At 58.5% G+C, this 16423-nt stretch overlaps 2 protein-coding genes across 5 annotated transcripts in view; both read left to right on the top strand.

Moving 5' to 3' along the window:
• The window catches only part of MLPH (melanophilin), a 46721-nt gene extending 39896 nt beyond the window's left edge, over window positions 1–6825 (top strand). For 3 of the 4 annotated variants that reach the window (XM_027959101.3, XM_027958636.3, XM_060398009.1), the window contains 5 exons: window positions 1432–1524; window positions 2242–2319; window positions 4075–4132; window positions 4791–4891; window positions 6351–6825. In XM_027959101.3, the coding sequence (XP_027814902.2) occupies window positions 1432–1524; window positions 2242–2319; window positions 4075–4132; window positions 4791–4891; window positions 6351–6377 (357 nt within the window). In that variant the 3' untranslated portion in view covers window positions 6378–6825. 4 annotated transcript variants of the gene reach the window in all.
• Window positions 6826–12911: 6086 nt separating this feature from the next.
• Window positions 12912–15779, top strand: PRLH (prolactin releasing hormone). Its single transcript, NM_001009434.2, is given in 3 exon segments — window positions 12912–12951; window positions 14889–15030; window positions 15503–15779. Coding segments are annotated over 2 exon segments (297 nt in total). The 5' UTR covers window positions 12912–12951; window positions 14889–14930; the 3' UTR covers window positions 15700–15779.
• Window positions 15780–16423: the final 644 nt, after the last annotated feature.

The following is a 16423-nucleotide window of genomic DNA, read 5'->3' as shown; positions in this document are numbered from 1 at the left end:
GGAGAACCCAGCCCCCACTGCCCGTCCATTCCCGCTTCTGTTCTCTCCAGCACGTGCCCTTCCATCCCCAAGGAGAGGGGTGTGTTGCCAGGCTGGGCAGGCTATGGGGAGCAAGCCAGCCTGGGAACTCTGGGCTCACTTATTCCTTCTCGTGGGGCAGACAGTCAACCTCCCGAGTGTGGCCGGTGTCCTGTAGACACACAGATACAGCAATGAACACCTCAGACCAAGCCCCTGCCTTCGTGGAGCTCACATCCTTAGTGGGAGGAGGCAGACAGCAAGTCCACGACCAAGGAGCTCATCTCAGTTCACGAGGAGAGGAGAGCCCGAGGGAGCACTGGCTAAGACAGTGCAGGGGCTGGTTAGAAGTGGCGGCTCTAGTGCAGAAGGGAGGTACATGGGGCTTCCCTGGTGGTCCAGTGGCTAAGACTCTGCTCTCCCAGTGCAGGGGGCCTGGGTTCAATCCCTGGTCAGAGGACTAGGTCCCACATGGGCTTCCTGGTGGTCCAGTGGCTAAGACTCCGCTCTCCCAGTGCAGGGGGCCTGGGTTCGATCCCTGGTCAGAGGACTAGGTCCCACATGGGCTTCCTGGTGGTCCAGTGGCTAAGACTCTGCTCTCCCAGTGCAGGGGGCCTGGGTTCGATCCCTGGTCAGGGAACTAGGTCCCACATGCTGCAACTAAGGGTCCTGCGTGCCGCAACCAGGACCTGATGCAACCAAATAAATAAAGATTTAAAAAAGGAGGCAGCGTGTGCAAAGGCCCTGCAGCCGTGTGAACGAGGTATGTTCAGGGGTCAACAGTGAGACCGTGACACTAGAGAGTGAGGTGTGAGGCCAGGCCAATTCCAGAGAACCCTGGGGACCTCAGGAACGTTGGCGGGCCTTAGTCCATGGGGTCGCGAAGAGTCGGACACGACTGAGCGACTTCACTTTCGCTTTTCACTTTCATGCATTGGAGAAGGAAATGGCAACCCACTCCAGTGTTCTTGCCTGGAGAATCCTAGGGACGGGGGAGCCTGGTGGGCTGCCGTCTATGGGGTCGCAGAGAGTCAGACACGACTGAAGCGACTTAGCAGCAGCAGCAGCAGCAGCAGGAGGCATCTGAATGGAGCTGACGGGCCCTGGTTCCTGTTCCCGGAAGCTTCCTCCTCCCACTCTCCCCCCAGTCACTACCGTCTTCCTTCCAACCCTCAAGGATGAGCCTCCAGACAATGTCTGGGACCCCTCTCCTCACTCCTGGGGATGGGTGACTCTTCCGATGACTATGGACGATGGGTGAAAATGAGGTCCCCAGGAAGTGCCCCTGGTCGCGACACCCATCTTAGGGAGAGTATCACGTTAGCAAATTCGATGAAAGCGGAGCAGCTGCTCTTCCTGGTCCACAACATTGAGAAGGGCCTTCCAAGTGATGTCCATCTGTCATTCCACCAGGTTTCGAATATCAAGTCCAGGATTGCAGCCTTGCAGGCAGCGGGGCTCACGGTGCGGCCCTCGGGAAAGCCCCAGAGGAAGTCTAACCTCCCGGTGAGTGGAGGGACCTCGGGGCCCTGGGGGGTCGTGCCCGGAGCCCTGGGAGCGGCACAGGGTGGCCTGGGGCAGCGATAGCCCCCACCAGCCACCTCCCACTTCCCTCCCCTGATGTCAGTGACCTGGATGGGATTCTTTTTCATCTGTTACTGCCGATTCTAACATAAAAAGCACTTTACTGGGGGAAGGCGGGCCAGGGGGTGCCCCGGACGGGCTTAACAGAGCTCCACTTCACAGCAGGTGCGATCGAGGGGCAGGGTGGAGATCCACCCACAACAGAGACCTGGGAGTGTCATCCTCCTCACCGATTCAAGTCGGGAATCTCCCGACAGACCACACTGTGAGGGAATCTGGCAGAAGAATGACAGGTGCTCCCAGGCGAGCCCCAGGGGCAGCTGCCAGGACGCCCCGGTTGAACCTGAACTTCACATGTGCAACAAGTCATTCCTTGTATGAGTACCCGGGGGGCACGCTTTGGGGCGTGCATATAATACAGCGTTCACTTACAGCTGATCTGCAAACCAGAGCCAGCTGGGCATTCCGTATTTTAATCTGCTGAACCCAGAGCCCCAGTGGTGTGTTTGGAGGACTGACAGGCCATCCCAGCCTTTCAGGCCGAGTATTAGTACATCCGTTCTTAGTCCTGCTAACCTGCCCTGCGGCTGGAGGTCAGACAGGCTGTCATGACGCCCAGACGCCTTCTTTGTTCTCCAGATCTTTCTTCCCCGGCTTGTCAGGAAATCTGACCAGAGTCTGAAGGATCCACACGCAGACCCTTCGGATGAGGCCGAGGTATGTGTTCACTGCACCCAGGCCTGACGGGGTGGGAGAGGGTAAATGACTGGCCTGACTTTTCTAGCAGCAGGACAAGCCGGTGGGCGGTGGAGCTGAAATATTCAGACTTTAAGAAGCCTGGCCAGTCTCCCAGGCTGGCTTCCCCTAGAGGCACGGCTTAGGGTAGGGTGTCTATCGGTGGCGGTGGAGGTGGGGGGGTATAGCTGGGAAAACCCAGCAGGGGAATGGAAGGGTGGGACAGAGGGCAGGGCTGGGGTAGGGGCTGGGGAGGAGGCGGGCAGACCCCCAGGCAGGGCAACCGGCTCAGGGTAACACAGAGCCCCGGAGACACTGCAGGTCACAGGGGAGTCGTCCTGCGCCTGGACCACGTGCTGGATGTGTGCCCCCTGCATGCTCACCGGTCAAGGGGGACGCATATCCACTGGCACAGGGTCTGGGGACAGCCCTGCTCTGGGAGCTGCGCATCCAGCCCGTGGGAGGGAGCACGGGGCCTCCACGCAGGCAGCAGAGCACGGGGCCTCCACGCAGGCAGCAGCACACGGGTAGACGTTGTGGAGGGGGCGACACCCCTCAGCCTGCCCTTCAGGAAGACACGGGGTGGGGGGCAGCGCCAGTCCCAGGGCCCCACGGAGAGTGGCATCTGCCCCACGTCCTGCCAGCTCCCGGAGATCTCGAGTGACCATCTAGTCACTTCTGCTTCTCCTGACAGCGGCACTGGGTCGCTCTTCCCAGCAAACATGGTATTTTTTCCGTCCCTTCCATCTGAGGTTTACAACACTTGGTGAGCCAGGGCAGATGCCACCCCCGTTGCAGTGATGGGGAGACTGGGGGTCAGGCAGGAGACCACACAGACCACCAAGCTAGAGGGTCTCAGGCAGGACCCCTGGCCCCGACCCCAGCCTCTCCTCGGGGCCAGACCTCCCTGACGTGTCCCGGGATGCCCGGCCCTGGAGGTGTCCACGGCCAGGCCCCAGGTACAGCCCCAGAGCAGCTGGGCTGAATCCCAGGTGGCCGGGTCCTCAGGACTTCCCAGGAAGTCAGTCTGTTTGGCTCTCGCTTCCCCCTGAGGAGGCAAAACAGAGAAAGACTTGTCCCAGAGTGGAGACTTGAGTGACAGGAAAGGGCGAGGGAAGGGACAGTGTGAGTCAGCAACCGCGGGTGCTGGGCTTGTATCGTTGTGTGGTTCGGTCGCTCAGTCATGTCCGACTCTCTGTGACCCCATGGACTGCAGCACACCAGGCGTCTCTGTCCATCACCGTCTCCTGGAGTTTACCCAAACTCATGTCCATTGAGTAGGTGATGCCATCCAACCATCTTATCCTCCGTCGTCCCCTTCTCCTCCCGCCTTCAGTCTTTCCCAGCATCAGGGTCTTTTCCGGTCAGTTCTTCACATCAGGTGGCCAAAGTATTGGAGTTTCAGCTTCAGCATCAGTCCTTCCAATGAATATTCAGGACTGATTTCCTTTAGGATGGACTGGTTAGATCTCCTTGCACTCCAAGGAACTCTCAAGGGTCTTCTCCAACAGCACAGACTCTTGAGAGTCCCTTCCCCAAATGGGCAGTTCTCCAAAAGGCACACATCTCTTTCATATTCTGGTATTTGGTCATTTATTGATAACATGCATTCTAGTACTGTTTAAAGTTCTTCGTTTGTCAGAATTTGCTTGAATGGTGAGGAATTTGCATTTAGCTCCCGGTGCCCCTAACAATCACAGCAACATAGTGACACCCAGAGACGTGTCGTTCTTCTAGGTGGAGGCTGTGCCCTGTCTCGTGAGGAGGAAGCTCAGCAATTACCCCAAAAGCCAAGGTAAGTCACTTGCTCCCCTCATTCCCCAGGCCTAAGAGAGCATGAAAATGACCAATCAGGGCCCCAGGTTTGTAAGTAAGCCATGGGACCCAGCGTCTCATGCCCTGACCCACAGGACACCCCAGTGTCCCCTGGCCACCCGCAGGGACTGTTGCAGTGAGCTGATGCCTGGATCCCCGGAATTTGCTACTTTAAGCACATAAAGGTGAAGGTGGTGGTGTCTGTGTCTTATGATATGATTTGAACGTATACAGTAGGGCGCCAGTGGTAAAGAATCAGCCTGCCAGAGCAGGAGGCACAAGAGACACAAGTTCCATCCCTGGGTTGGGAAGATCCCCTGGAGAAGGAAATGGCAAGCCGCTCCAGTATTTCTTGCCTGGAAAGTCCCATGGACAGAAGAGCCTGGGGGGCTACAGTCCATGGGGTCTCAAAGAGTCAGACATCACTGAGCTCACACACGCATGCGCGGTGCACAGCTCTAGACCTCACACAGAGTGTGGGGCACGGTTTCTTGATGTCTTGGTGGTGAGAAGGGCAGCATCCATCCTGGATGGTGCATTCATTCTCATGCTCCTTTTAAAATTCCTTAGGAGGCAAAGACACTTGTTTGAGGTAAGCGTGTGATTAATAAACAAGCCCCCTTCTGTTTTCCCCAAAGACAAAGATGATGACTCCTTCAGTCGAAAGTCCATGTACCGCGGATCCCTGACCCAAAGAAACCCCAACGGCAGGAAGAGAGCCGCCAACCACAGCTTTGCAGTGAGTTTTCTCTGTTCTCTGGGGCGGCTTTAAAATTCTGTGACCTGTCAGGCTGACACTTGAAGTCTTCAAAGTAAAGAATTGGGATAAACTTACAAGAAAAGTAAGATCAATAAAAGATCTAAAGGAAAATGGAAAACATATCTAAAGGTACCCCAGTGTCAGGCTGACTGGGGGGGTCGCCTCGCCCTGGGCATCTGGGCTTGGGATCCGGGACAGCCCAGGAGACACCCACCCGGGACTCCCTGCCCAGCCCCGCGCGCCTTCCCTGCGCGGTAAAGGTCGTGCAGCTGAGCCACCTGTGCGGATGCTTGGGTCGGCGCTGTCCCCTGCTTCCCTGGGAAGGACCTCCATGCAGAAGGAGCCTGGGGTTCCTCCCCAAGCCCAGGGAGCATCAGGCTGGCCCGGGAGCGGCTGTGGCCTTGACGCCTGCAGGAGCACCTCTGGCAGGCCTTCTCCCACACCACGGTCCCTGGTGTTTCCAGCCGCACGAGATCCTGGGGGAAGCGCCGGGTTCTCTGACGCGGGTGCTGCCTGCCCGGGCCCCCCGCTGCGGTCCACACGCACACACACGGTGCTGTCACAGCGCAAGACAGCTGATCGAGGAACCAGACTCACGCCCACAGCCCAGGGATGGGCAGGAGGCCTCAGTGGCCACCATCAGGGTCCCAACACCCTGGATCCCCGCCGCTGTCCACACCCACACCACACCTGCCAGCTGCAACCACCCAGCAGCAATTCTGACTTCCTCCCGGTTACACAAGTCTGAGCCGATGCCTTGGCTGTCCGAGAAGATGAAGTGCCTGCCCTGTTATTTCCACGGACTCCATCTTTAAACAGATTTCAAAGGATTTCACAACACTCAGTGCTGACGCCTGGGGCTGGGAGACGGGCAGGCAGGTGGGGCCCACAGGTCCGACTCAGCCAGCCTCCCCACAGCCCAGACGAGGCCGCCTGGGCCGTGGCCAGAGCAGGGCCATTCACTGCAGGAGACTGATAACGAAATTGCTAACGGGGGCTTGAAAATCTAAGCGCTTCCAAATGAGAACACACCTTCCTGTGTTTCAGCGCTTCCGGTTGTTAAAATACTTTGCATCTTCGTAGCCCGTTTGATGAGGGCTGGTGTCATGGACCCAGATGCGCAGCTGAGGAGACTGAGGCAGAGAGGGGTTGAGTGAAAAACCGGCAGGGGGTTGACCTTCTGACGCAGGTCCACGGGTTTGTGTGTGCAGCTGTGTGCCCTCCTGCGTGTGTGTGTGTGTGTGTACATGCCCGTGTGTTTTCGTGTGCACACACTCGTACAGCTAAGTGCATCTTTCCTCGTGCACACACCTGTGAGTCTCCTTGTCCCCCTGGCCTCGCCTGTGAGTTTCCGGGCCTGTGTGCGCCTGTGTGTACAGCTGTGTGTCTCACACCCACTTGTGCATACGGTGTGTCCATGTGTGTTTGTGCTTCACAGAAACCCGTGATGACCCACCAGCCCTAAGAGGAGAGGTTCGCCTGAACGGGACCCCCACCCTCTTCCCCTCCACCTCGGTCACCGCGTCCCGCCTCCTGCCCCGCGCTTTCCACTGCACACAGCCCAGTGGAGGAAGAAGAGATGCTGAATCTGTGATGCCCAAGAGCCTTGCCCACTAAGACTTTCTTCCGACCTGACTGTCTCTGCACCATGAGCTCTGGTCCCACCCCCCCTGACCCCGCAGCGTCTCAGTCCCCACAGGGGCTGCGTTGCCCACAAGCTGGCCCATGGCCGCTCCAGGGGGACTTTCAGAATTGCCGTCCGCGTTGATCCAGATGGCTTGGGCTTTGGCAGTGTGCTGCGGTTTGTAGAAACAATGGGCTGATCCTCCTTCTCCGAATGAAAGCTGCTTCAAATAGGCAGCTCCTAAATTCAGTGCTGGAAATGATTAAAGATGCCTGTACGTGGAAGAGGATCGGTTCTTTGTGATGTGCAGGCCTCCTTATTCACAAAGTAAATGGGGGGTGGGGTATCAATGTGAGTTCCTAGCCTTCAGGGGAAGGCGGTCCTGGCTGGCCTGGAGCCCTGCCCTGGAGGTGAGGGTAACAGGCCCACTGCTCCATGGCCAACTTAAGTGCAGAGAGCTTCCAACCTGGAAACACACTGGTCCCTCTTTCCAAAGGCCCCTCGCAGGGGTCTCCGATTAGGTCCAGAGCTGTGCTCACTCGTTCACTCGTGCGCCTGGTGGTGCGCACAGCCCCGGGATCTGTGTTCATCCGTGGCCACGGCCGGGTCATCGGGGATGTGAGTTCTCCCGGTCCTGTGCTGGCTTCTCGGCCCCTCCTGCCTCCTCTCCTTCCCTGTTAGGACCATAGCTTTAGGTGCCCGTGGCTGGTCTGCTGCCCAGATGCCCCGAGGTCCCCTGCACAGACCAGCCACCCCTTCCCCCGGCATCTCAATGTCAGCCCATTCTGCTGACCTCGGAGCTCACCCCCCACACCCTGCTGTGCCCACTCAGGTCAGCTCCGTCCTCCCCGAGGCTCCAGGCAAGGCTCTGCCCTTTCTTCAACCTCAGGTTCTATCGGGAAAGCTGGCCTCTGCCTTCTGCACACGCCTCCACCCGCCCCCCCGGCCCCCCTCCCCCCGACTCCGTCCGCAGCTGTGTCGCTGACCCGGGATTTTTCTTTCCGGTTTATTTTTGCTGTGGACCCCTTTTAAAGTGTTTATTGGATTTGTTTCACTATTGCTTCTGTTTTATGTTTTGGGTTTTTTTGGCCGCAAGACATGTGGGATGTTAGTTCCCTGACCAGGGATCAAACCTGCTCCCCATGCATTGGAAAGTGAAGCCTTAACCCCTGGGCCTCCAGGGACATCCCTGGGATATATTTTTATGCCAAAGGCGTGCACTCTGCTGTCCCCAGGATGTCAGATCTGGGTCCACGAGCCTCCTAGCCTCTCCCTGCAGTTCCTTCCTGCGCTTATTTTATACCAGGTTGTGTTGCATGGATGCTGTGCTTTTGTTTCCAGGGCGACCTGTGGTCCACTGTGTGACTGTCCTCTCGAGAACATCCTTGTGTCTTGTGGACCCGGGTTTCCCGGGACCACTGGCTGCTGCCTGCCACACTTGGGGTGTCAGGAAGGTCACCAGAACCCCACTGCCGGCCCCCTGCTCCTTGCCTTTCCAGCCTCGGGGAGCCATGCAAGGAGGCAGCCCCCTGGCCTAGGCCCCACAGTCCTGTCGGTTTGGAGGGATGATGTCCAAGGCAGATCAGCCCTTCCCTTTTCTCCAGAGCCCCTCTGCTCCCGTTCCCTTCTGAGGCTGCCCACCCCAGCGGTCTGGGTCGGGTCAGCAGATCTGGCCACGTCCCTGTGTTTCCTTGTGTCTGTTGTTGCTTCTGTGCTACAAAATCAGAGCTGAATACGTATGGGAAATCTGTGCTGAACCCTGGTCTGGGCCCGTGTCATTGACCTGGGCAGCAGGGGCTGGCAAGCATCGTCCCCGGCAGCGCCAAGCAGGGAGGAAGGACCAGACCTTGCCCACCTCCTGGATCTTCACCCCAGCCTCCCCGCACCCCGGCTTCTGCCACCCCCACCCAAACCTTCCCTCCCAGGTGCCTGTCTGCCCCCTGAGGCTCTTCTCAAAGTCTGGCCTTGTTTGTTCTCTTGTTCTATAATTACTGCAAGTTTTGTTTGGTGAAGAAGCCAGAAGCGAGGAATAAGTGATGAGTTAGTCGCTCAGTCGTGTCTGACTCTTTGCGACCCCATGGACTGTGGCCCACCAGGCTCCTCTGTCCTTGGGATTCTCCAGGCAAGAATACTGGAGTGGGTTGTGCCATTTCCTTCTCCAGAGGACCCTCCCAACCCATTGGCAGGCAGATTCTTTACCATCTGAGCCACCAGGAAAGCCCAAAGGAGCCAGAATGAGGAGAGGAGGAAGGCCAGCATCTCCCATTCACTCACCAGCTCAGCAGAAAAACAAATATGTTGTATCTTGAAAAACACACCACACACAGCCTGACCTCCGTGGGCCCCCAGCTGCTCGAACAGATTGCTACAAACTGGGCAGCTTAGAATGATAGAAGCGTGTCCTCTGGCAGAGGCCAGAAGGCTAGAATCGAGGTGCATGCAGGGTCGCGCTCCCCGCAGAGGCTCCAGGAGAGGCTGTCCACAACCTCTGCCCGGCTCTGGCAACTCTCGCTGTCCTCGGCCAGCGGCCTCCTCCCTCCAGGCTGCGACTCCACCGCCACCCAGGCTCCTTCCCTGTGTCTCCTATCTGTCTGTCCCAAACATTCCTCTACCCGTCTCTCACAAGGACCCTCATCGCTAGATTTAGGGCCCATCTGCATTCTCCAGGACAGTCCCCTCACCTCAAGGTCTTTACCCCAATCACACAAGCAAAGACCGTGTTCTGAAAAAGGTCACGTGTGGACTTCCCTGGCAGCCTAGTGGTTAAGACTCCATGCTTCCAATACAGGGAGCACGGGTTCAACCTCAGGTTGGGGAACTAAGATCCCACGTGCCACATGAACACCCCCCCCCTCCAAAAAAAGAAAACCATCTTGCAGGCACTCCCTGGGGCTCAGGGGTCCTGGCAAGAGCAGCAGAGCATCTCACCTGCATTTGCCCCACCAGCTGCCTTGATATCTCCAGCTCCCCAAGGGCCCCTCAGGCACTCTGGGTCCTCTGATGACTGCCCCCAGAGACCACGGGGTGGGGGACATCATTCCGCTCTGTCAGCGGGCCGAGCTCTCGGCTCTGCGATGAGGAGGCAGGGCTGGAGCGGTGCCACCGCCCGCTGGTGGACCCCTGAGTAAAGCAAGCAACAGACAGCCTACAGCAGGAATGGGAAAGGGCTTTATCTGAGCCAAGCTGAGGGCTATGGCCAGAGGCATGGCCTCTCGGATCCCTCAGAATCCGCGCCAGAGAAGCAGGCTTTCAGCAGTTTCGTGTCTCACCCGAACAAAAAGACATCAAACAAGTCAGGGATACAGCCCTTCGAGGTTTCAAAAACACAACGCGCACAGGGAGTAAGCACGGCCTTGGCACCAGGGAGGGGAGTCTTAGCGTCAAAGGGGGACCAGCCTTGGGGTCCCAGGGCGGGAGGCATCTCATCTTTACGTTGAACATGGACATTCCTAGTTGGGCGGCTTCCCAGGCGACTCGGTGGTAAAGAACCCCCTCAGCCCCCAGCAATGCAGGAGGCACAGAGTCGCGGGTTCAGTCCCTGAGCCGGGACGATCCCCTGGAGGAGGGAATGGCAATCCGCCCCAGTGTTCTTGCCTGGGAAATCCCGTGCCCAGAGGAGCCTGCCGGGCTGCAGTCCACGGGGTCTCGAAGTCGGACACAGCTGAGCACGGGCAACAGTGGCATTCTTTCCTTGTGGTCAGTGAGCCTTTTCCTGTTTGAGTTTAAGCAGCTGCACAAAGCAAGTTTGACGGGCCACAAACAGGCTGTTCTAGTTGGTATCAAACTCAGGGTAACTCGCATGTAAGTGGGGCTTCCCTGACGGCTCACTTGGTAAAGAGCCCACCTGAAATGCAGGAGATCCCAGTTCTGGGTTCCATCCCTGGGTCAGGAAGATCTGGAGACAGGAACGGCTACCCACTCCAGTATTCTGGCCTGGAGAATTCCATGGACTGTATAGTTCACGGAGTCGGAAAGAGCTGGACACGACTGAGCGACTTTCCCTTTCCCCTATAAGCCAGCATGACTTCCCCAGGCCTCAGTATGTGGACATTTCTTTCATCAACACCAACCCTACACTGTGGCGAAGATGCTTGGCTGAAAGGGGAGGGTTCGCTACCCCACACACTCACGCACACATACGCACTCACACACACACACAAGCACATTCTCCCCCAACGGTCTGCCGAGGAAGCTGCCTCAGCCGCCCTGGTCTCATGGGGTCCGCTCGCCTGAGGGCCTGGTGCCGGGCAGCCCTGCAGGGAGAGGAGGAGAGGCCCCCCCTCTAGACGGGGGCTGGCCTCAGCAGTGCTTCCAGCAGCACCCCTCAGCAGAGCCACTCTGACCCTCGCTCACCCTGCACTGCCCCGGGATCCAGACGGAATCCATCCCAGGGGCCTCAGCTTGCAGCCGGGGTGTGGGCCGGGCCCCCCTCTGCCCCTCACGCTCCGTAGACAGCCCTCCTCACCTGTGCCCCTTCCCCCAACCTCCACTCCAGACCCCCAGGGAGCCCACCTGCCCCCCACAAAACCTTCGTCACCAGGCATGGGCAGCCATGGGAGGAAAGAGAAGCAGCGTGACCCTCTGAGGGCCGGGAGCTGCTCTGGAACTTTCCTCAAAGTCTGACGCAGGCTGGGGAAGGGCTGTGGGGCCACTGCACATATCTGGGGAGAGCAGCCGGGAGGGGTCCCCCCAGGATGGGCTCCTCGAGTTGATGCTCAGGGGGGTGTAAATGATCTTTGCTATGTCGCGGTTCAGGCACTCAGTCGTGTCTGACTCTTTGCGACCCCATGAATTGCAGCACACCAGGCCTCCCTGTCCATCACCAACTCCCGGAGCTCACTCAAACTCACATCCACCGAGTCAGTGATGCTATCCAGCCATCTCATCCTCGGTCGTCCCCTTCTCTCGCCTTCGATCTTTCCCAGCATCAGGGTCTTTTCCAGCGGGTCAGCTCTTCGCATCAGGAGGTCAAAGGACTGGAGCTTCAGCTTCAGCATCAGTCCTTCCAACGAATATTCAGGGTTGATTTCCTTTAGGATGGACTGGTTGGTCTCCTATCATTATTCAGAATATGAGGCCCAAGTGAAATGGAGAACAGTGTGTAGTTATTTTAAATGGCGTGAGTGTACAGATTTTTTTCACAACTTGAGGATAGGATGGTTGAATGGAAATAAGGAGATTCAAAAATGCATGAATCCGATGAACCTACCCAGAATAAGGTGCAAAGCCCATGAAAAGGAAGTACACCCACCACGTGGGATCAGTGATTGACTTCTCTGGTGCATGGGTGTTCTTTTATTCCTGTTTTTCTGTATGTGCTGAATTCTATCCAAGTGTATGTAAAGTGCTTTTATAATAAAAACAAGCCTCTTCATTATTTATTTCATAATAGAAATACAGGTATTTGTTTTATAATCATAGCTTCCCAGGTGGTGCTGGTGGTAAAGAACCCTCCTGCCAATGCAGGAGACATAGGAGACAGGGGTTCGATCCCTGGGTCAAGAAGATCCCCCAGAGAAGGGCACAGCAACCCTCCAGTATTCTTGCCTAGAGAATCTCATGGACAGAGAAGCCTGGCGGGCTACAGTCCATAGGATCGCAGAGAGTCAGACACGACTGAAGCAGCTTAGCATACGTTATTTATTTTATAATAGAAATGTACACGTTCGCTTTATGACCATAATATGTGTGTGTGTTCATTGCTCAGTCATGTCTGATTCTTTGCGACCCCATGGACTGTAACGCACCAGGCTCCTCTGTCCATGGGATTTTCCAGGCAAGAATACTAGAGTGGATTGCCCTTCCCTTCACCAGATAATCATAATAAATTTCTTTCAACTGTAATTATGACGACTCTGGAAAGGGCTGGAATAAACATAATTTTTCAGTGGTAGAGACAGGACAAAAGTGGTTTGTACGTGATAAATGCAGCTGTGAAAAGGCACCTGGGTGACAGACCAGCTGGGGAAGGGTTAGGAGGGTGTCGTTCAGCTGTGATGGCCCCTTTGGTTGACTCTGCCCGGGAAGCGGGACTTAAAGGAAGAGGGAGGTGGCTGGAGGGTCACCTCTGGGTCCGCCGTCTTGTGGCTCGGAGCACCCGGGCCAGCGGTGCCTGGCTCTGCACTCTACCCAAAGCGTGCAGAAGGGAAGCTAATGTGTTTTAAAGCCACTCAGCCCAAATGAAATTATATAACCCAGGAAAGGACACATCACATCAGTGATGAGAGTTAAAAAAAAAAAAAAATCAGAAGAAAAGAAAAAAGAAAACGACTCTTCCGATGTGGTCAGTGAGGGAGGCGGGCGGAGAGGGAGGGAGGGGTCCGGTCAGCTGCTTCCTCCCTGCGCATAAAAGGGGCGAGCGCACCCCTCCTGGGTCCCGCTCCCGTCCACAGCACTCGCCAGGCTGGGAACCTCGGTGAGTAGCTCGAAAGGTGCCGGAGAGGGTGGGGGTCCCTGACGCTCCAGCCTCCTCCCCTGCCACCCTTCCCTCCCCATCCGGGCAGGGCTCCATCCTGGCAGCCGGGACCAGCTCTGGTGGGGACCCCACCCCATTTGTGCGTCCAGGGGCCACCCCTGCCTGTCGGGGCCCCCTGTTCACTCGGCTGTTGCGGTGGAAAAGAAAGGTGGAGCCGTCCAGGCAACTCCGCTGGGAACACAGACCCGGAGTCTCACCATCCAGGACTCAGCAAGCCCCTGTCTCTCAGGAGGCTGGACCTTGAGGGTCAGGAGACAGGCTCCGCCAGCGCTCTCCTAAGACGCCCTCACCCAGCAGGGTCCCAGCCAGGGGACAGCGACTAGCCCAGCGGGTCTGGGGCCCCTCTTTATCCCTCTACTTTCATGACGGCACCTCCATTTCCTCTAAGTTGGAGTACCCCCCACCCCCCCGCCGCCAACAGGTCTCTAAAAGAGGAAGGGGTGGACGTTTTAAATCTCTCAGTTGGAGAGCATGTTCCCTGGGGCTAGGGCTTCCCTGGTGGCTCAGACGGTAAAGAATCTACCTGCAACGCGGGAGACACAGGTTCGATCCCTGGGTAGGGAAGATCCCCCAGAGGAGGAAATGGCTACCTACCCTAACCTAACCCTAAGAATACCCTCCAGTATTTTTGCCTGGAGAATCCCAGGGACAGAGGAGCCTGGCAGGATACAGTCCACGGCGTTGTAAAGAGTCGGACACGACTGAGGGACTAACGCTTTCACTTTCCGCTGGGCTCAGGGACAGGCTGGAAAGCCAAGGTCAGCAGAGGGGTCTCCCTGAAACAGACAAGCTCTCTGGCGTCTTCTGCTGGTTCCTTAAGTGCCAGGGGAGGGGGGAGCAGGGGAGGGAGCCAGCCCTAAGAGGTGCGCGCACCTGCGGAAGATGTTGCCAGGTTTGCCTGGGTGGACACTGTTTCCGGCTCAGCCCGGCAGGGTGAGAGGTGGATTTCTGGGTGCCTCTGTCGCCCACAGCTCTCCCCCACCTGTACAGGGCTGTCCTGCTGCGTGAGGGCAGGTCCCCACAGGCTGCTGGTTGATCTTGGAGACTCAGCGGCTTGGATCTGGGGGCACAGGGGCTGGTGAACACTCCTGGCAGGGATGGTGGATGACTCTTCTACAGTGCTTGGCTGTCAGCAGGCAGGGGGCAGGATGGACCTGGGCTGAGGGAGGGAAAGAGCCCTGCACCCGGGTCCCCTGCCCTGAGCACGGTCCAGGCTCAGCAGCCCCCCAGGCCCCCGCCCCCGGGTCATGCCTGAGGTTGGGCCACCCCCTCCACCCAGCAGCCACCAGGCTCCTCCTGGCAGGTCCCCACCAACCTGCTCGCCTCTACCATCCCCCCTGCCACCCCGCCGAGGCCAAGTGTACCCACCCACAGTGGAGCAGAGGCCTCCCACACGCCTGGCTCCCTGACACAGATGGACAGACAGACCGAGGCACGCCCGAGACAGCCCAGCTCTGCACCCACAGCTCATATTCCCCCTGGGTTCCTTCTGATGACAGACGGTCCTTGTAAACACGGCTGAGCCCAGGAGAGGCCAATACACACATGGTCACCTCATCGAACGCTCACTGTACAGAGCAGAGACTGGGGTCCCCGGGGGAGCGAGGGATGTGCGAAGAGCCAGGTGCCCCCGCCGTTCCGGGCTCACTGCCACCCCAGCAGAGTAGAGAAGTCCACACTAGAGCTTGACTGGGTGTGCACACGCGTGTAACCCCATGCACACCTGCCACACACCTGTGCACACCCGTGTCCGTGTACAGGCGTGTGTGCACACACTCACGCACACCCACTCTGACACACACAGAGTGGGTAAGGCATTATCCGAGGCACCCGCTTTGCACACACGCGCCCTCACGTGCACTCACCTTTGCCCCCAGGCTGCACCCTCCCGAGCGGGGCCTCTGCGAGGAGCCAGTGGGATGAAGGTGGTGGGGGCCTGGCTCCTCTGCCTGCTGCTGCTGGGCCTGGCCCTGCAGGGGGCTGCCAGCAGAGCCCACCAGCACTCCATGGAGATCCGCAGTGAGTGTCCCAACCCGCCCCCACCCCCAGCGGTCACAGCGGGGGGACCTGGCCACTTCCTGGGCTGGGGCATCCTTGCTAAGCATCCCGGAGCTGGGGTTTGGCCTCCTATTCCCCAGACCCTTCCCCTAGACGGCCCCGACAGCTGCTCCCAAGGGTCCCAACCCAGCACATGGGGGAGGGTCACTGCTCACCAGATGGGTGGCCTGGGGCTGAGTGCACGTGGCCCATGAGAACGGGGCTGTGGGGACAGGAAAGGAAGGGGAGTGTGTCCTGGTGTGAGTCTGAAATCCTATTTCCCGAAGCGGCCCCAGCACCAGAAATGGCGGACGGGTGAGCCTCCTGTGCGGGTGGGAGGCCCCGGCATGGCCCGGGGGACAGGCAGCGGTGAGCTGAGCACACCCCCGGCCCGGCCACCAGGGCCGCACTCACCGGGGCACAGGCCTCCACGCGCTCTTCTCGCTCTTTCCAGCCCCCGACATCAATCCTGCCTGGTACGCGGGCCGCGGGATCCGGCCTGTGGGCCGCTTCGGCCGGCGGAGAGCTGCCCCAGGGGACGGACCCAGGCCTGGCCCCCGGCGCGAGCTGGCCTGCATCCCCCTGGAAGGCGGCGCTGAGCCCTCCCGAGCCCTCCTGGGGCGGCTGACAGCCCAGCTGGTCCAGGAGTAACGGCAGGATCCTGCCCCCCATCCCTCCTCCTCCACAAGCGACCTTCCCTCCAGTCCTAATAAAAGCAGCTGGCTTGTTCACACGTGTCTGCATGGCGACAGAGCGCACGGGACGTTAGCCTGGAAGGACCCTCAGAGCCCAGCAGCCCAGAGGCGCCGGGACTCGCCCAAGGGCACCCAGAACTGAGCAGGGGGCTGGGGCGGCCTTGGCCACCTGCAGCCCGTGCTGCCCCCCAAGCCACCCTGACCAGTTGCTCCGGCTGTGCACTGCATGAGGCCGCTGTGCAGGGTCCCCAGGGAGGGCATCACGGCCCCTCGGCCTCACCTGCCCCGCCCTCTGCTGCAGTTCTTTTTGCCTCCCTGTTGGTACTTATGGAAGAGAAAGAAGCAGGGGGTGCTTGTTTCCAGGACTCTTGGGTTTGAGTATTTCAACCCCACCTTGTGTCTCTTTAGAATCACACAGGGATATCCTTGTGTCCCGTTTCAGGCGGAGCTCGCTTTGGTGTCAGGGGCACACAGCCACTGATAGGACAACTGAGCTCCAACCCTACCTTCTGGGAGCCCTGGTTCTTGCATGAACCTGGGCCTGGGAACACCCACCTCAGTCCTGAGCTTGGGTGGCACAGCCCCTGTATACCTGCCAACAGGTGTGGATGCTCTGTGAGCATAAACCCCCTTCCCCAAGGTGTGCCTACCCCTCCAGTGCTGGGGCCAGGAGCAGGCAG

The sequence above is a fragment of the Ovis aries genome, chromosome 1 (assembly GCF_016772045.2).
Source record: "Ovis aries strain OAR_USU_Benz2616 breed Rambouillet chromosome 1, ARS-UI_Ramb_v3.0, whole genome shotgun sequence".
NCBI lineage: Eukaryota > Metazoa > Chordata > Mammalia > Artiodactyla > Bovidae > Ovis > Ovis aries.
This window is presented reverse-complemented; position numbering and strand designations above follow the sequence as displayed.